The following is an 18,197-nucleotide window of genomic DNA, read 5'->3' as shown; positions in this document are numbered from 1 at the left end:
TTTGTGTTTATTCAAAAATAAAAAAAATATTATTAAAAAAAAAACCTAGGCAACGTAGGATCCAATATAATGGTCTGAGTGGCGATTGGTCTTATTTTCATCACACACAAAAAGTTATGGTCTGAAAAACCTGGACAACTTTCCAAGACCACCCCATAAACTAGAAGTCTCCTGGGCATCTGCTATTCCTTGCCAGCCTGAGACACAGGGTGGAGAAGATAAGGCACCCTAATCCCCCCCCACTTTTGAGAACAGAAAGAGTTAACCACTCCCCCCCCCCAGCTGTGCTTTTCCATTGGGTGACTGCAAAGCTTTCTCTCCCCCCCCCCCACTCTTTGATTTCTGTTCTTTAGAAGAGCCAGCCAATCAAGCGCCACCGTGCTTCTGGGGTGCCCACATTGGCGAAACTGCCAGCCGGGGAGAAATTGTTACCGCTGCCCATTTCATTTAATCTCTTCTCATTACTTCTCTCCATCTTCTGTCAGCCCTAGAGGAGAGAAAGGAGGGAGCTGCCGAGCGTCTTTTTTGGGGGTGGGGGGAGCAAGGGTCCCCCAGGTGTAAACTTGGAAAGGCAGACTCTCTCCCCTCCCTTCCTGCCATGGAGAAACCCTCTTACAATTCGACTCACAGCAAAAAGGCGATCCAACCCCTTCATTATCTTAGGTAAGTGACTGTGTGCTGAAAGGGGGTCAACCATTGCCATGTTTCCCCTCCCAGCAAGGCTCCTGTGCCTGCTGGGATGGGAGGCAGAGGTGAGTCACCCCTGTGCCCCCCCTTTTTTTCCTGAGTTGAAAGGAACGATCTTAAGTTTGGATGCTAATTGTCCCAGGCAAAGCCAGCCGGGGAGAATCCTAGCTAGGAAGGGGCGTTCAGACACCCACCTGGGTTATTGAGTTGCCACTGATGGAAACAAGGGTTGGACCAAAGAGGGAAATCCAGCCCATGTGAACGTTGCACCCTACTTGCATAGGGGGGGAATGTTATTTGGGGGGGAGGCTGCTGAGCGAGGGGGATAGTGCAGTGGCTGAGATGAACGAAGAGCGAAATCATTGCTAGCTCCTCCAATACAAATGAGCAGATCAGTAAAATATGATAGCATCAGTTTTGACCCCTTCTTTTCCCAACCCCCCCAACTCCCTCCCTCCCCCCATGCAGTTGATGCTGCCAATGTCATTATTGTGCAGTGACTAACATTTTCGAGTAGGACCGGGGGGGGGGGGAGATGCCTACGTAGCCCCTAAGTTAGTTGTTGAGTTTGGGGCCCGTCCCCCACCTAACTAGGCTCTGCAGAATAGAAAGGAAGGATGCGGACTAAAAATAAACCGCTTCAGTCTCTTTTGCACACCTGAGACGCATTTTGGCTGCACGCTCACGAGCAACGCACGGCGCAGAGCCAAAGGATGCAGCAGCCGCTGTGGCAAGTTTTCTCTCTCTCTCTCTCTCTGCTTAGGTCCACAAGCACATTCCCAAATCCTCTATTAAAAAAAACCAGCAGTGAGAAGAGGAGGTGGGGGTTTTAACACCCCTTCCCCCATTTCCTGTAGCAGGGATGGCAACCCAAATCGTTCCCCCCTCTTTGCCATTTGACAGGAGAGTTGTGTGAATAGCTTGGCGTACCCCCTTGCCACCGATCACCATAGTGACCATCAGGGAGCCGCGTTCATGAGTGAAATGTGGGTGGTGAGGTGGGCAAGGAAGGGGGGGCATATCCTTCCCAATGCTTAACGGTTTGGTTGCTGGCGAAGGCGGGCGTCCTTCTGAATCCAAGCTTATAGTTTTCATTTTTCTGCTGGCTAGAATTTTAGTTTTCCATGGATTTCCCAGAATAAGAGGTTTCGAACCGGGAAAAAGAAAAGCCTGTAGCGAGGGGGGAAAAAATCGAAAAGAAAAGCTCTTTCAAGGCAGGAGAAAAAGGATGGATGCCCCCAAAGCACATGCATTTATATAGAATAGGGAAATGCACTTTCATGCATTTAGAAATCTCTAGGTTCTTTCCAAAGGGACGTGGTGGCTCAGTGGCTAAGACGCTGAGGTTGTCGATGAGAAAGGTTGGCAGTTCAGCGGTTTGAATCCCTAGCGCCGCTTAACTGAGTGAGCTCCCGTTGCTTGTCCCAGCTTCTGCCAACCTAGCAGTTCGAAAGCATGTAAAAATGCAAGTAGAAAAATAGGGACCACTTTGGTGGGAAGGTAACAGCGGTCCGTGAGCCTTTGTTGTTTAGTCATGCCGGCCACATGACCAAGGAGATGTCTTCGGACAGCGCTGGCTTTTCGGCTTTGAAACAGAGATGAGCACCGCCCCCTAGAGTCAGGAACGACTAGCACACTTGTGCGAGGGGAACCTTTATCTTTAGGGTCTTTGCAGGACTGTTGTTTGCAAGAGGGCACAGCACACTCTAAAGAACTCTATGCCACTGAATCGTGTTGAGCAAAAAGGCAAACCACAAAGCGTGAGGAAGATTATTTTTAGGGTAATTTATAAGATAGGATTCCCTGCTTTTGCTCCAAAATGGGTGTGTGGGAGTGGGAAATCCACTCGGTACATACTCACAATCTACAAAATAGTTTCTAGGGCTCGGGGAAGGAGGTATTGCGGTGGAAGTTTCTTTAAAAAAAAATAAATAAGAATGAAGTGTTATCATTATGATGAGCAGTAGATATCCCGAGTTACAGAGGCTTTAGGGCAAAGAGAAGTTACCAGGATCTGCTTGTGCACTGCTGCTCTATTGTTTGAATCAGATTAGTTCTCTTGAACAAAATCCTCCTGTTTCCCCGTTACTGTAGCAACAGATCCAAAGGATCCATCAAGTTGGAAAGCTTGTTTTTGGGGAGTCTCTTTCAGAAAGAAAAAAAAAAAGGGGGGGGAAGTATCTGGAAGTTAGGGATATCTTAACGCATGGGCCTGATGGGCACTTGTCCGGGGCCCCAAGAGCATAGGGGCCCCGTACTAATCTGTGTATTTTAACCCTTCAATGCACATGGCATCATATAAATACAGCAACTGTTTATTTTTATTTTTTTTAGGTTTATTTGGATTTATATGCCGCCCTTCTCCAAAAGGACTCAGGGCGGCGTACAACATTAAAAACACACATCACAAAAGTTAAAAAAAAAGATTAAATCCATTTCCCAAAAGACCAAACCGATTTTTTAAAAAAGAAACAATACATTTAAAATAAGTTAAAATTAAAATTAACATTAACAGGCCAGGCCGGCTTGTAAACTGTAAAGCTTACTGAGTATTATTGTGTTTTTCAAGCCTCGTGTATTGCTGAAATGTTTACTATGTTGATTAGTTGTTGCTGCGCAGCGTGTTTTTAATGTTTCAACACCGATTTGGCTGGAAGTGCCAATGAAATAAGTATGTTTGATTTTATCCATCATTTACATTTTTATTCCTATGAGTTGCTGTCGCAGGGGACCCAATACACTTTGCCCAGGGCCCATAATGCTATTAAGACAGCTCTGGGTGAGACAGAAGAGTGCAAACGATTCTTTTCCAATTGCGTAGACTGTGGATTATGGGAATTAAAGTCAGATAAGGAAAGGTGATGTAAAAATGAACATTAATGCAAGTAGCCTTTCATTCACACAGTCCCAATTGGGATCAGAGTTTCTGTGGATAAGCGAGGCAGTTGTTAAGTGACTCACAGCTGATTTTACCATCTTTTTTGTCATAGTGGTGTTAAGTGAATCTTGTGAACGTTAAGCAAATCCAGCTTCTCCCATTCACTTCGCTTGTCAGAAGCTGGCTGGAAAGGTCATAAATGGTGATCACATGATCTCTCAAGACATGGCAACCACTGTAAATACATGCCAATTGCCAAGCACCTGAATTTTGGTCACATGACCATGGGGATGTTTGCTGCTGGTTCCATGGGTGTGGCTTGGTGGGCATGGCTTGGTGGGCGTGGCAGGGGAAGGTTACTGTAAAATCCCCATTCCCTCCCGATCAGCTGGGACTCATGAGGCAGAGAATAGATGGGGGCGTGGCCAGCCAGAGGTCATATTTACTGGTACTCCAAACTACTCAAAAATTTCCACTACCGGTTGTCCAGAACTGGTCAGAACCTGCTGAATACCACCTCTGTACCCACTCTTTTACGTATTAAACTCCTAAGGGTCATGACAAAGGAACTGATATTTCCTGAATAAGAAATCTGTTCAACAGATGTGCAAATTAAAAAGACAATCATAAGGGCAAAATTGTGACAGTAATGTATTTGGGAATGTAAGAGTCACAGAAGACCCCTTGTAGGCATAGAGAGGAGATAATAAAATAAATTGAAATTGAAATTAATTGAAATAATAGAATAACAGAGTTGGAAGAGACCTTGGAGGTCTTCTAGTCCAATCCTCTGCTCAGGCAGGAACCTTATACCATTGATGGCAAATCTTTTCGGCATCAAGTGCCCAAATTGGAACACGCATGCCGGAGGACCAGTAGCTGGTTTTTGAGTTTCCGGCATGCACATGCATGCTGGCCAGCTGGTCTCTGCGCTCGCTAGAGCACCAGCCTGCTGGTCTTTGGGGTTCTGGTGTGCGCGAAGACCAGCTGGCTGGAGCACATGCACACACTGGAAACCAGAAGGGCAGCTGGTGATGGCGCATGTGCCCACAGAGAGGGCTCTGCATGCCCCAAGTTAGTCATCACAGCCCTATACTAATTCAGAAAAGTGGTTGTCCAATCTCTTTTTAAAAACTTCAAGTGTTGGAATACTTACAACTTCTGGTGGCAAGCCATTGAAATTTCTCTTTAGTTCTAGATTGCTTCTCTCCTTGATTAGTTTCAATCCTTTGCTTCTTGTTCTACCCTCAGGTGCTTTGGAAAATACGTTGACCCTTTCTTCTTTGTGGCAGCCCCAGAGATATTGAAACCCTGCCATTCCACAGTCCTTTGGAACACTGATATTACATAAGTAGTTCACAAGACTGTTTGGCAAAGGTTTGGGAGCGAGACAAGGGGAGAAATATTGAGGAGTAGTTAAGAAATTATGCGTAACATATTTCTATTTATTTTATTTAGCGTATGGCATATTACACATGGACTAGCTAGATTCCTCCTAGATTAATAAAACACAATAAAATATAAATGTTGGAAGTATCTGTGTTCAATTACCAATGTCTAGGCCAGTGATGGTTAATGTTTTTAGTGTTGAGTGCCCAACGCGCCTGCAAATGCATACATGCGTGCCTCAATCCCCAAAATGCAATGCAAGCACCCCCGGTGCATGCGCCCCGCGCCCGGCACATACAGACATGTTCCCCATACATGCACCCTTTCCTCCCCGCTTTTCAGGCCCAAAATGGGGCATGGGGGGGGGGGGGGCTCGTGCAGGGTCCCCACGCCCTGTTTTGGCTTCCCCAATCTCCGCAGTTTCTCCCCCCGGCGCTCCCTGGCTTTCTCCTGCATTTCTGCAACGCGTATCTTCCCCAATCTCCGCAGTTTCTCCCCCTCTAGCGTTCTCCTCCATTTCTGCCACGGAGAGGCACCTGTGGAGGGTGGAACCTGCAGAGTTCAGGGAAGGCGCGGGAGGCAGAAATGCGGAAGAAAGCCAGGGTGCACTGGGGGAGAGAAAGGTAGGGCGCGCTGGGGGGGGGGAAGCTGCAGAGATTGGGGAAGGCCCCACCCCCCTGCACATGCTCAGCAGAGACCTGAAGACCAGCTGGCGGATGGGAGGCGTGTGTGCATGCGCAGTGGAGCTGGGCTGGGGTGACGGCTGGCGTGCCCGCAGAGAGGGCTCACGAGTGCCATAGGTTCACCATCATGGGTCTAGACCATCTAACCATTGAAGCGCAGCATTGTTTATATGAAACAAAAAATCAGATATTGGACCAGTACATGCCCTCAGCTTACAGCCAGTCATAATGTGAGCTACAGCAGTGGCCCTCAACCGTTCAGGTGTCAGGAACTGGTTCTGTACAAAGTAGTTTTTCTGCCGACTGGGGTGTGGGTGGTTTTTTTTCTACTGCCTGGATGGAGCTTTGCTTGCTTGCATGACCTGGTTCCTGGTGGACCGTGGACCAATGCTGGTGCACGGACCTGGGGTTGGGAACCCCTGATCTACAGTTTGATGTGGGATCTCATAGCCACACCTGTTTGTTTGTTTGTTTGTTTGTTTATATGCCGCCCTTCTCCCAAAGGACACAGGGCGGTGTACAACATTAAACAAACAAAAAAACACATATTACAAAAGTTAAAAAAGGAATTAAATAAAGTATCCAAAAACAAACCCAATGAATATTAACAATAAAAATTTAAAAATTAGATTGAAATTAACAATTAAATTAATCATTTATTTTATTCTGTTCAGGCCAGGCCGGCTTGCTGGAAAAGCCAACTTTTTAGGGCGCGTCGGAAGGACCGGAGGTCGGGGATTATGCGAAGCTCTGGGAGAAGCTCATTCCAGAGGGAAGGCGCTCCCACAGAGAAGGCTCTCCCCCTGAGGGTCACCAGCCCACACTGTCTGGCCGACGGCACCCTGAGGAGGCCAACTCTGTGGGATTGTACTGGACGGTGGGAGGCTACAGGTGGCAGTAGGTGGTCTCGCAGGTACCCTGGACACTAAGGGAAGGATCCTATGCCCCATTTATACAGGGAGTCCTGGCAAGCGTCCGATGAGTAAAATCAGTGGGGAAGCTGGATTTGCTTAACAGCCGTGTGACTTACCTAACAACTGTGGCAAAAAAGATTGCAAAATCAGGTGCAGCTCACTTAACAAGCACATTGCTTAGCAAGGGAAATCCCGTCTTAGTTGTGGTTGTAAGTCGAGGACTACCTGTACTTCCCAGTTAACTTCTGTCCAGGGGTGGGCTTCAATATGTTTAGCAAAGGGTTTTCTGTCCAGTTGCTGGGTGGACGTGGCCATGGTGGGTGTGGCCTAGTCAACCTCCTGCACCACAGCGGGGGGGGGGGGCATTTTGCTCTCCCCAGGCTCCGGAGACTTTCCTTGAATCGCCACGAGGGGGAAAATGGGCTCCCCAAGCTCCGAAGGCCCTGTGGAGGCTGGAAACAGGCCCATTTCCGGGCTCCCCAAACTTCCGCTATGCCCCTTGCATGCCCGGCACTTACCTGCATCTAAAACAGGCCGCGTGAGAATTCCTGGGATGGGTGAGGAGGGGTAGGTGGGGTCAGCCAGGAGTGGGATTTGGGGGTTCTCCGAACTGCACAGAATCTTAGCTAGAGGTTCTTCTAAACCTCTGTCAACCCCCAACAGCCCACCCCTGCTTCTATTCCTCTAGGAAGCCTTGATGGACGCGCATATATCTCTGCTATATTTTGTCCATAATGCAGGCAGTGTACAGATTCCCTGGTTAGCATATAATCTCCAGGAAATGTCACATCAAATTGCTGCAGGCTGGTTTTTCCGAGAGCGAACAGGTTATAAATGCAGTAAATAAATAATTTGTTCTGCCTCAGGCACAGAAGTAATAACCACAGTAAACTCTGCAGTCTTTAACCAACCCCCAGCATCTCCTCTACCTCCTCTCCAGAGGTGGGCTGCTCCCAGTTTGGCCCAGATAGGACGAACCAGTAGTAGCGGCGGTGGGTTGCCCCGCCCACCCGCTTCTGTACATGCACAGAAGCGTTGTGCGCAGGCGCACACCCAAACCGGTAGTAAAAAAAATTGGCAACCCACCACTGCTCCTCTCATTCAGCTAAATAGCAGAGAAGGAGCATCCATGACTACCATTTCTTAAAAATCCTACTGCTTAGGGGTCTCTGGCTTGTCACCTGGACTGCACAATTTGTACCACCTGAGTGAAGATTTCATCTTCTGTTCCTCTAGCAACAGACCTGATGCTTAGAGAGTGGGGGGGGGGGACCAATTTCTTTTTCTGCTCTAATATCTTAATGTTGTGAAAGGTGGAAGGAAAGATAAGAAGATGTCCAGCAGCAATTGAACAGACTCGGTTGCAGTGGCGATGGGAGCACCTTTGAGAGACTTAAGCGGCCACCTTAGGGATAGATTTGTCACGGGGAAAACCTCTCTGTGCGGTTGCTAAGAGTTGCACTGACTTGATGGCACATAATTAATCTATCAGTCAGTTAATCAGTCAATCAGTTACTCTGCTCAGTTGGTCATCAGAAAATAGCTAAGAAGAAGGAGGAGGAGATGCATGGTTTTCATCTGATGCTCTGCCCCTTTCTTGCCACCTCAGTTGGCCTTTACGGAACAACTGTGTAGGTGGAAAGAAATGGGGGGAGGGAGGAGGAGGATGTGTGCGCCTTCTGTGACTCCATTCTCACACATGCATGCACGTATCGTTTTCATTCAATTCTTTAATATTAATGCACTTCCTACAGCATATATCCACTAATTCGCAAACAAAACAAACCAACTTTGCTCAAAACCCAGTTCTGCAAATGTAGCTGCAAGGTTGCGTTGAGCAACTGGCAATTATAGGTCTGCAAGTCCTCCTTCCCCCGATGTTGAAGCCATTGGTGTCAGCCTTCCAAGGTAGACCAGACAAGAAACATAACCAGCTGAGGTAATTCTAATATATTGTAAGGCTCTATTAACGGAAACTTGCAAGTCTAAAAGTGCAAATCTCCCACTGACACTTTTCACAACCTGATAAGTTAGGGAGGATTGTCCCAAAGATGCTTTTCAAAAGGCAACTGGACTTACCTGTATTTTTGGGACTATAAGACACATCTAAATTTACAGGAGGAAAACAAGAAAAAAAATAGTTTTTGGCCTCCGTGTGTCGTGTTGTCGCCCTCCCCGGCCCCCAGAAGCACACTGCAGTGTTCCGCATATCCCATTTTCACCAAAAACACACCCATTTTTGGCTTGCAGAGTGCTTCTGGGGGCCGGGGAGGGTGAAAACGCGATGCACGGAGTGCTTGGGAGCCCCCAAAAGGGCCCGTTTTTGGTAACAATGGAATGTGCGGAGCACTGCAGAGTGCTTCTGGGGGCCTTGGAGGGTTCAGGAGGCCAAAAACGTCCCTATTCCGTCTATAAGATGCACCTAAATATTTACCCACTTTGGGGGAGGGGGGGAAAGGTGCGTCTTATACTCCGAAAAATACAGCACTTTATTTTTCCCTTGAAAGCGTTTCCCTTCTCATCTAAGAAGCTTCTTCAGTTAAGTTAGAACTCAAGCAAAATGTTTCCTGAATGAGAAGTGAAATGTTTTCAAGGAAAAAAAACCCCAATAACCTGGATGATTGAGTGTTTCCACAGATTGTTAGAGAGATTCTTTCTGAGCTTCTTTCTCTGCTCATTGTGCAGCTGAGGACTTCTCCACTCTTATCTGTTCATTCCCTGGGCATCATCTCTTTCTCCAACTCCCAAGGTCTTTCCCACATACCATGACAATTAGAGCTCCCTGAAACCATGATGGCTGAAAACTGACAGCACCACTTTTTACGGTTCTGAATGGGAACTTCATGAAAACTACTATAGTGTAGACTTACGAGAGATTGTGGGATGGAAGTGGGGAAGGGGTGAAGTTTAGGGGAGAAGAAGCAATAAACAAGCAGGGCCCTTAATGCACCCCAGGCACCGGAATATACCCAGGTTTTTAGGATCGGGCCTTTCTGATTTCTGAAGGTTTGGTTAACTTATTCCTGAATAGCTGCTTTTCTACATAAATTACCTCAAATGCAAATCAGCACCCTCAGCACATGCCTATTCTCTTCTCTGCTTCATTCCGGGAGAGGGGGCGGTCTATAAGTGTGAATAATAATAATAATAATAATAATTCCATCCACTTCAGTCCCCTTGCTCTTCCACCATCACCACTATGTTACCACTTAATACCAGCACTTGTCTTCAGGTTAGTAGGCTCCTACCTCTGGCATGGTGGGCTTGTCTCTTCCTCTCACAGTCTTTGACCTCTGTCTTGGCCTCTTTTTGAAACTTGTGGTGTCCTCCTTGAGAAATTTCTCAGTCCTCTCCCCCCCTCCCAATCTCCCATAGGGAAGATATATGATTGTGTTTCGCTTCTTTGATGTGCAGATGTGTGGACTTCAACTCCCAGAATTTTTTAAAAAATATTTTATTTTATTTTAATACAAACAATCCATCTTCCATTAAACAGTGTGTTGCCTGGCTACAAATGTCTTGTGCAATAACAATTAAAATTTGCAGCCATATTCATTATTTGTCTATTCTTAACTTAATATTGCTATACATAACATATATAATACTCTAACAGTCCTCATCTTAACTTATTTAATTCTATTGATATATTTTCCATACTTCACTAATCTACTTTTATTTCTTACTTTCATATTTATTCTCTAGCCACTGGTAGAATAGTTCCCATATAATGTAATATTCTGTTTGTTCCTTCTCTTTAATTGCAAGTATTAACCTATTCATTTCTGCACATTCTAATATTTTCCTAATCTCATTCTCATCCTAGGAATCTCTTCACTTTTGTGCAAATACAATTCTAGCTGCAGTTAATATATGAATAATCAGATATATATTTTCTTTACTATAAGTTCCTGGTAAAATCCCCAGCAAGAATATTTCAGGTTTCAAATCAATGTTCTATTGTATCATCTTCTCCAACCACATATGTATTTTTGTCCAATATTTTTTGACTTTTTTGGCATCAACTCCCAGAAGTTGATGTGCAGACTTCAACTCCCAGAATTCCCCAGCCAGCTGTCTGGGGAACTCTAGGAGTTGAAGTCCGCACATCTTAAAGTTGCCAAGATTAAGAATTACCAATCTATGCATATGGATGGAATTAGAGCCAAAGGTTTCTCCTACGAGTTCTGGAAGGAAAGCAAATGCAGCCAGCTTGGGGGTGGGTGGGTGGGTGGGTGGGTCATAATTTGAGATCAATGAAGTAATCTTCACTCCCAGGTTTCCATTAGATCCTTACATCCAATAGCTTGCATTTATTTAACTGCTATGCTGTCTGTTCCCAAAGATTAGAATATCTGGAGCTGACCCTCAAGGCTTCCTCCAGACCCACCTCACTCCACTTTTCCTTTTAACTACCGACAATGGTGGTCAGTAATATGACCTTTCTCTCTCCTTTTTGTTCCCTCGGGTTGAATGAACTGACATACGTGAACAATTCTTTCCATCCCTCACCCCGGCCCTTACACCGCCTTCCAGGGCTTTTGAGAACTGTAAGCCAGCAGTAGAACAATTGGAGTATTGTCTCCATTTTTGCCATGTACCGATTCCTGTCTGTGGTTTCTCTCATTCCAGCATGGAAAGCCCAGAGGTAAAGGGAGATAAATGGGGTGAGGGGAACAGTCTGTACCCATTATTGTCTGGAAGCCAGATGACCTGATTTTGGCTTGTGCAATTGAAATGAATATATGTATAATATATTCATACACACATACGCAGCCAAACACTTCTTAATGCCTAAATGTGCAAGCCTAATTAAAAGGTCAGTCTGTACAGGTTGAACAAAGAAACGTGACAGATTGAGGGCATGTACATAGGAGGACAGCCATTGCTGCATTATTTTCACACAGCGGTGAATGCCCAACTGCTTTAATAAGGGGGGGGGGGAGAGTTTTCAGCTGTGTTATTTTAACATTCACCGAACAAAATTATATAGTCTTGTTGGAAGAAATCTCCTTCTGGGTTCAGTTCCAAGTGGGGGAAAAGACACTGGAAACATGGAGGCTGCTTGGAAAGATGGTTTTAATGGTGGACAGGACCACACGGATTGAGGTCCTGGGAGGGTGAGGGTGGAAGGAAGATCACATGCCTTGAAGATCTGGAAGAAAAATGGGCAGAGATGCTGAGAGAGCCTCAGTTTTATACCCTCTCTTGGGCCCCGCCTTGGAGCTTCCTGTTCCTGTGTAAGAAATGTATCCTGATTGGTGGTCAGACTCCCAGGGGGGTCTTAGCTAACTTTTTAGGGTGTCTGTCTCCCAGGTTTGGTTGAGCCTTGCTGGCTGATGTAATCTTTCCAGGTGCCATGTAGCGAGATGGGTACTAGAGGGCTAATCCTATTTTGTGTTGGAAATGAGCTGGCTCAGGCCTTAATGGTCCATTAACCTTCTGAGTCTGAGTTTCTTCCTCCCCTTTAGGGGAAATATTCTGCCCTTTGAATATTTCTTGAAATATTTCATTTTCCTAGGAGAGAGGTGGGTGCTAACTTCCTACAGCAGGGGTGTCCAAACTTGAGAACTTTAAGACTTGTGGACTTCAACTCCCAGAATTCCCCAGCCAGTGGCTGGGGAATTCTGGGAGTTGAAGTCCACAAGTCTTAAAGTTCCCAAGTTTGGACACCCCTGTCCTACAGTCTCGTATGTGGACATCTGGAGAGCTGGCGTAGAAATAGGTTATGCAGGTAGTCCTCAACTTACAATCACAATTGAGCCCAACACTTCTCTTGCTAAGCAAAACAGGGAATTTTGCCCCCTTTAACAACCTTTTTTTGCCACAGTTGTTAAGTAAATCACTGCAGTTCTCAAACTAGTAGCTTGGTTGTTAAGTAAATCTAGCTTCCCCATTGACTTTGCTCGTCAGAAGGTCATGAAAAGGTGCTCACATAACCCCGGCACACTGCAACCGTCATAAATATGAGTCAGTCTAGTTCCGTGATGGCGAACCTATGGCACGCAGAGCCCTCTCTGTGGGCATGTGAGCCGTCGCCCCAGCTCATCCCCGCCACGCATGTGCGTGCACCTCCCTCTGGCCAGCTGGTTTTCAGGTCTCTGCCATGCATGCACAGGGGGTTGCATGTGGAACCCATGCGTGCATGCATAGGGATGGGACGCACATGTCAGGATGCATGGGGGTCTCGCCCACAGGGGTCTCACGTGCATTCATGGGGGTCACACATGCAGGGGGAGCACGGGATGGGGTGCATGCAGGGCAGTTGCGCACACGTGTGTGTAATCACAGGGAGGTGTTGCACGTGCATTACACTACATGTGTGGGCGCACGCTTACGGTACGTGGCAACACAAAGGTGAGCCATCACTGGTCTAGTTACTGCCTATTGTTTGTTCTTGCATCTGGAATTTAGAAGTAAACTATCTCTGAATGTGGGCATTCAGTCAGGTAATTTGGTAGGAAATTCATCAGCGCTTTGATTACAGCCCAGCTTTTGAAACAATATGCAAGTGGAATTTTCACTTGCATGTCGAGAAATGTAACTGTCATTCCCCCTACCCTTCTTTCTTCTGCAGCAGAGCGGAAGCCACAGCTATTGAGAAGGAGCTGCTGGAAGAGTTTAAATTTGGCCATCAGCAATTAATTGAGATCTGGGGTCATGCATCTGCCATGGCAGTGACCAAGGTGAGTTCATAGCATCCCCGATAGCCAATGAAAGTTTTCCAGATTATCAAATCTGGAAGAGTAAGTTTCTACATTTAGGCAACAAAAACGAAATGTACAGGTACAGAATAGGTGGTACCTTGCTCAACAGTAGTAACTGTGAAAGGGACCTTGGAGTCCTAGTGGACAACCATTTAAATATGAGCCAGCAGTGTGCAGCAGCTGCCAAAAAACCCAACACAGTTCTAGGCTGCATAAACAGAGGGATAGAATCAAGATCACGTGAAGGATTAATACCACTTTATGATGCCTTGGTAAGGCCACACTTGGAATACTGCATTCAGTTTCCACGATGTAGAAAAGATGTGGAGACTCTGGAAAGAGTGCAGAGAAGAGCAACAAAGATGACTAGGGGACTGGAGACTAAAATATATGAAGAAGGGTTGCAGGAACTGGGTATGTCTAGTTTAATAGAAAGAAGGACTAGGGGAGACATGATAGCAGTGTTCCATTATCTCAGGGGTTGCCACAAAGAAGAGGGAATCAAACTATTCTCCAAGGCACCTGAGGGTAGAACAAGAAGCAATGGGTGGAAACTAATCAAGGAGAGAAGCAACTTAGAACTGAGGAGAAACTTCCTGGCAGTTAGAACAATTAATCAGTGGAACAGCTTGCCTCCAGAAGTTGTGAATGCCCCAACACTGGAAGTCTTTAAGAAGATGTTGGATAGCCATTTGTCTGAAACAGCATAGGGTTTCCTGCCTAGGCAGGGGGTTGGACTAGAAGACTTCCAAGGTCCTTTCCAACTCTGCTATTGTATTGTATTGTAAATACAATGTAAGGAACCTCATTATCAAGAAACTGCTTCAAGGAATCTCAGTTGGCTGCCCTGGCAGTACGTATAGCTGATCAGCTGGATCTAAGTCAGACTTTCCCTACTTCAGAAACTATAAGATGGGTTGACTTCAACCCTCAGAATTCCCCAGCCAGCCGGTCAACTTCCTTCCTGGAAGCTGAAGTCCACATATTTTAAGGGGGAGGTAAGATTGAGAAGCACCGATCAAGGAAACAGCAACAGTGATTTCAGGTCAGGGTCATTGAGGAAATAGTGTTAGGTTGAAGAAAAAAAGTGACTGCATGCAGATAAAACAGAATATTTGGATTTTTCTGTGGATATCAATTTTTACTTCTTTATAGGTAGAGCTTGACTTACACAAACACCGTTGGGGCCAGAATTTCTATTGCCAAGCAAGGCGGTTGTTAAGAAAGCTGTGCCTGATTTTACAACCTTTTTTTTTTGCCAAGGTTGTTAAATGAATCACAGTAATTGTTAAGTAAATCATGAGATCATTAAGCAAATAAGTCTTCCCCCGTTGACTTTGCTGGTTGGAAGTTGTCTGGGAACGTTGCCAATAACAATCATATCTCCAGGATACAACCATTGTACATACATGCCATTTCCCAGCGCAGAAGTGGGCTGCTGGGAATTTGCATGGGTTCGGGGAATCCTCTAGCTAGGATTCTGCCCAGTTCGGCGACCTCCCAAATGCCACCCCTGGCTGACCCCTCCCACCCCGCCCCTCCCAGGAGTCTCCAGGGGTGGGGTCCGGCTTCTTCTACTGTCAATTCACTCAGGGATGTGCTTTGGGCATGTGTGCAATTTGCGCACGCACATGCATGCTTGTGCAGTAGGTAAAAAAAGCTTCTGCGCATGCACAGAAGCAAAAAAACAAGATAGCAGCACCAATGGTGCTGCCGATAGAACCGGTTCGGGGGCATGGCCAGCTGAATTACTACCTACTCGTCCAAACTGGTCCAAACCGGGAGGAACCACTTCTGCTGTCGCGGCCCGTTCATCATGCCAGGTAATTGCAGGCCCCCCGTGGAGACTTGGGGAGGGGAGAAAGCAGGCCTACTGGATATTCCGGAAGTCCAGAAACAGGTCTGTTTCCGGCCTCCGGAGAGTCTCCGGAGCCCGGGGGAAGCAATTTTCGCCTTTCTAGACACTCAAAGAAAGCCTCTGGAGCCTGGGAAGGGCAACACCCCCCCCTCCCCGCTGTGGTGCAGGAGGCCAGCTAGGCCATGCCCAGCATGGTCACACCCACACAGCAACGGGGCAGAGAATTTTTGAAGCCCACCCCTGACCCAGCGCCCAAATTTTGATCACAAGTCTATGGGAATGCCGCAGTGGTTGTCAGCGTGAAAACGGGTTGTAAGTCACTTTTTTAAAAAAATGCTGTTGTAACATTGAATGACCACAAAACAAGTGGTTGTAAGTTGAGGGCAACCTGTGTATCCTCCTAGTTCTGAATCTATGTTCCCTTGCAAAAGTTTGCTCTGTGCCATGTTCCTTATCCCCTTGGATAAAATGTTCTAAAAATAATCTGGGGACTGGAGGAAACACAGACTGCAACTGCATTTTCCTCAATTTCATAAAGCAAACAAAGAACACATTAAAAAGGATTTTCAATGACTAATAGAGATTCTAAAACAGGTGCACAAAACAGGCTTCTTGAATTTTTTCTGAACCTTTTAGCAGCAGTGGTGGCCGCAGCCATAAAGAGGTGACTCCAGTTTCCCCTGCATGAGAAAGCTGGTGCAATCGTGTGCCTACACTTTTCTTTCTAGGATCTAATCAAGGTTTATGCATACACCTTGCCTGTATGTGAGGATCTAATCAAGGCAGGTGTAGCATCAGTGTAGTGTGTGCTTGTGCAATGTATGTTCACCGCAGTGGTGGGTTTCAAAATGTTTTAGAACCTCCGGTAGGTGTGGCCTGCTTTGTGGGAGTGGCTTGCTGGCCATGTGACTGGGTGGGCATGGCTTGCTGACCATGTGACCGGGTGGGAGTGGCCAACTTGTAAAATGTGGTGAAACTCACTTAACAACGCTCTTGCTTAGCAACCAAAATGTTGGCTCAGAAACTCTGGCATTTGAAGCATGCAAGTCTTAAAGCTGTCAAGTTACAAGATCTTGCACCCCTAACCCTTTAGAAAAAAAAACCCAGGGGTGTTCCAACTTAACAGCTTTAAGATTTGTGGACTTCAACTCCCAGAATTCCCCCTCTCGCTCTTCATCTTGATGATGTGCAGACGGGCAGGGGGTAGAGAGCTGGAACCGGTTCTAAACGGCACTGTAGATTTGTGGAACCTCTTCTATAGAAGAGGTTAGATCTGGCAGGAACCGACCCCTGGTTCACCGGGAAAGCAAGGTTTAGGCTGCATTTACTATTTTTGGTCACATGACTAGAAGTGAGAGGGCTTGAAGCGATCAACTAAATCCCAAACCACACCCAACCACTGCTGTCACAGAGACGCATTGGTAATTCCTAGACTAGTCCTTCCTCAAATTTAGCAACTTTTAAGACATGTGGACGTCAACTCCCAGAATTCCGCAGCTTGGCATTGACAAGTTGCAGAAACACTACCCTAGACCTGTATTGGCGAACTTTTTTGGCACCGAAACGGGAGGGCACCCGCCGGAATCTGGAAGAGCAGTTCACTGGTGCATGCAGGCAGGAGCACCAGAAACTGGAAGAACAGCTCCCCAGCACACATATGCATGCCGGGAAGCTGAGCTTCCAGTTTCCAGTGCATGCATGCGCACTGGTCACCTGGTCTTCCAGTTTCTGGCGCACACGTGCGTGGAAAAACTGGCTGGCTGGCGCGCATGTATGTGCTGGAAACCAGAAGCTCAGCTCTGGTTTCCCAATTTCCGGCGCTCCTGCGCGTACGAAAACCAGCTGGTGAGTTCCATGTGCGCGTCAGAAACCGGAAGCTCGGTCACCCGCTGCTCTTCTGATTTCCGGTGCTTCCATGCATGCAAAGACCAGCACGCCAGAACCCAGAAGAGCAACAGGCGACGGCTGGTGTGCTCAGAGAGATGTCTCTGTGTGCCACTTCCAGCACATGTGCCTTAGGTTCACCATCACGGCTCTAGGTTGATCTACCCCATTTTCAAACGTAACTGTTGCGGGATTTTCCTCTTTAGGAGTAGTGGTCCAAAAAGGCAAGATGTGGGTCACAGCAATGAGATGAAGGCCCTGCCCCTTCGTATGTCTGCTTGTTTAACCTACTGCAATATAGAGACTTTCAGTAGGTTACAATCTGAAGCACAAAACACTGCGAAGAATGTTTATAGCCATCAGTAATCATTAAAAGTAAAATCATAATGCAGCCAATCCAAAAGAAGGCGCCGTCTCTAACTTAAAGGACTTTTTAAAACCTCTGTTTTTAATCATCTCTTGAAGCCTAGCAAAGTAGGGGTTATTGGATTTTGGAGGGAGAGGCAGGGAAATCTGTAGCCTTAGAGAATGGCGATGCTTCTCCCCCCCCCCCCCCTGCACGGGACATAGAAACTGGGAGAACGAAATTGGAGGATACGTAGCATTGGCAAAATTGTCAGTTTACATATCCGCAACAGAAGCCAACTCAATTTAAGCATGAATAGCTCCCGTGGATTGCAACACACAGCAAGACAAATTGAGATATTTGGAGCATGATTTCTAGGAAGACAGTCATGAGACCAATAAAAAATAATATAGATGACATGATTTAAGCAGATATTTAGCTGCAACCCCACAGCGCTCAATGTCCATTGCAAAGTACAAATATTTAGGTCAGCGGTTGGGAAACCAATGGAAGGGAAGGGAAGACAACATCACTACACAAATCTGTTTTAAAAAATCAGAAAAAAAATGGCTGGACTTCATCCCTGTAACCTTTTTTCAGGGCGGGGGGGAGATGTATTGGGAAACTGCTGCAGGTAGTCCTCTACTTACAATCATTCATTTAGTGACCATTCAGAGTCACAACCCCATTGAAGAAAGTGACGAATTACTATTTTTCATTCTTACGACTGTTGCAACGTGGTCATGTGATCAAAATCCAGTCGCTTGGCAGCTGGCATTTATTTATGATGTTTGCCGAGTCCCAGGGTCACGCGGTCACTTTTTGCGACCCTCTGACAAGCAAAGTCAATAGGG

General features: G+C 46.4%; 1 protein-coding gene across 1 annotated transcript in view; it reads left to right on the top strand.

Moving 5' to 3' along the window:
- Nucleotides 1-470: 470 nt before the first annotated feature.
- YJEFN3 (YjeF N-terminal domain containing 3) overlaps nt 471-18,197 on the top strand; it is a 40,568-nt gene continuing 22,841 nt past the window's right edge. Inside the window, exons 1-2 of the mRNA XM_081960185.1 lie at nt 471-663; nt 13,126-13,234. Coding sequence (XP_081816311.1) covers nt 599-663; nt 13,126-13,234 — 174 coding nt within the window. The 5' untranslated portion in view covers nt 471-598. The remainder of the gene's footprint in view (nt 664-13,125; nt 13,235-18,197) is intronic.

Source organism: Natrix helvetica (assembly GCF_964273705.1).
Source record: "Natrix helvetica genome assembly, chromosome: 1".
Taxonomy (NCBI): domain Eukaryota; kingdom Metazoa; phylum Chordata; class Lepidosauria; order Squamata; family Natricidae; genus Natrix; species Natrix helvetica.
The sequence above is the reverse complement of the archived record's forward strand: the minus strand, read 5'-3'. Positions and strand labels throughout refer to the sequence as shown.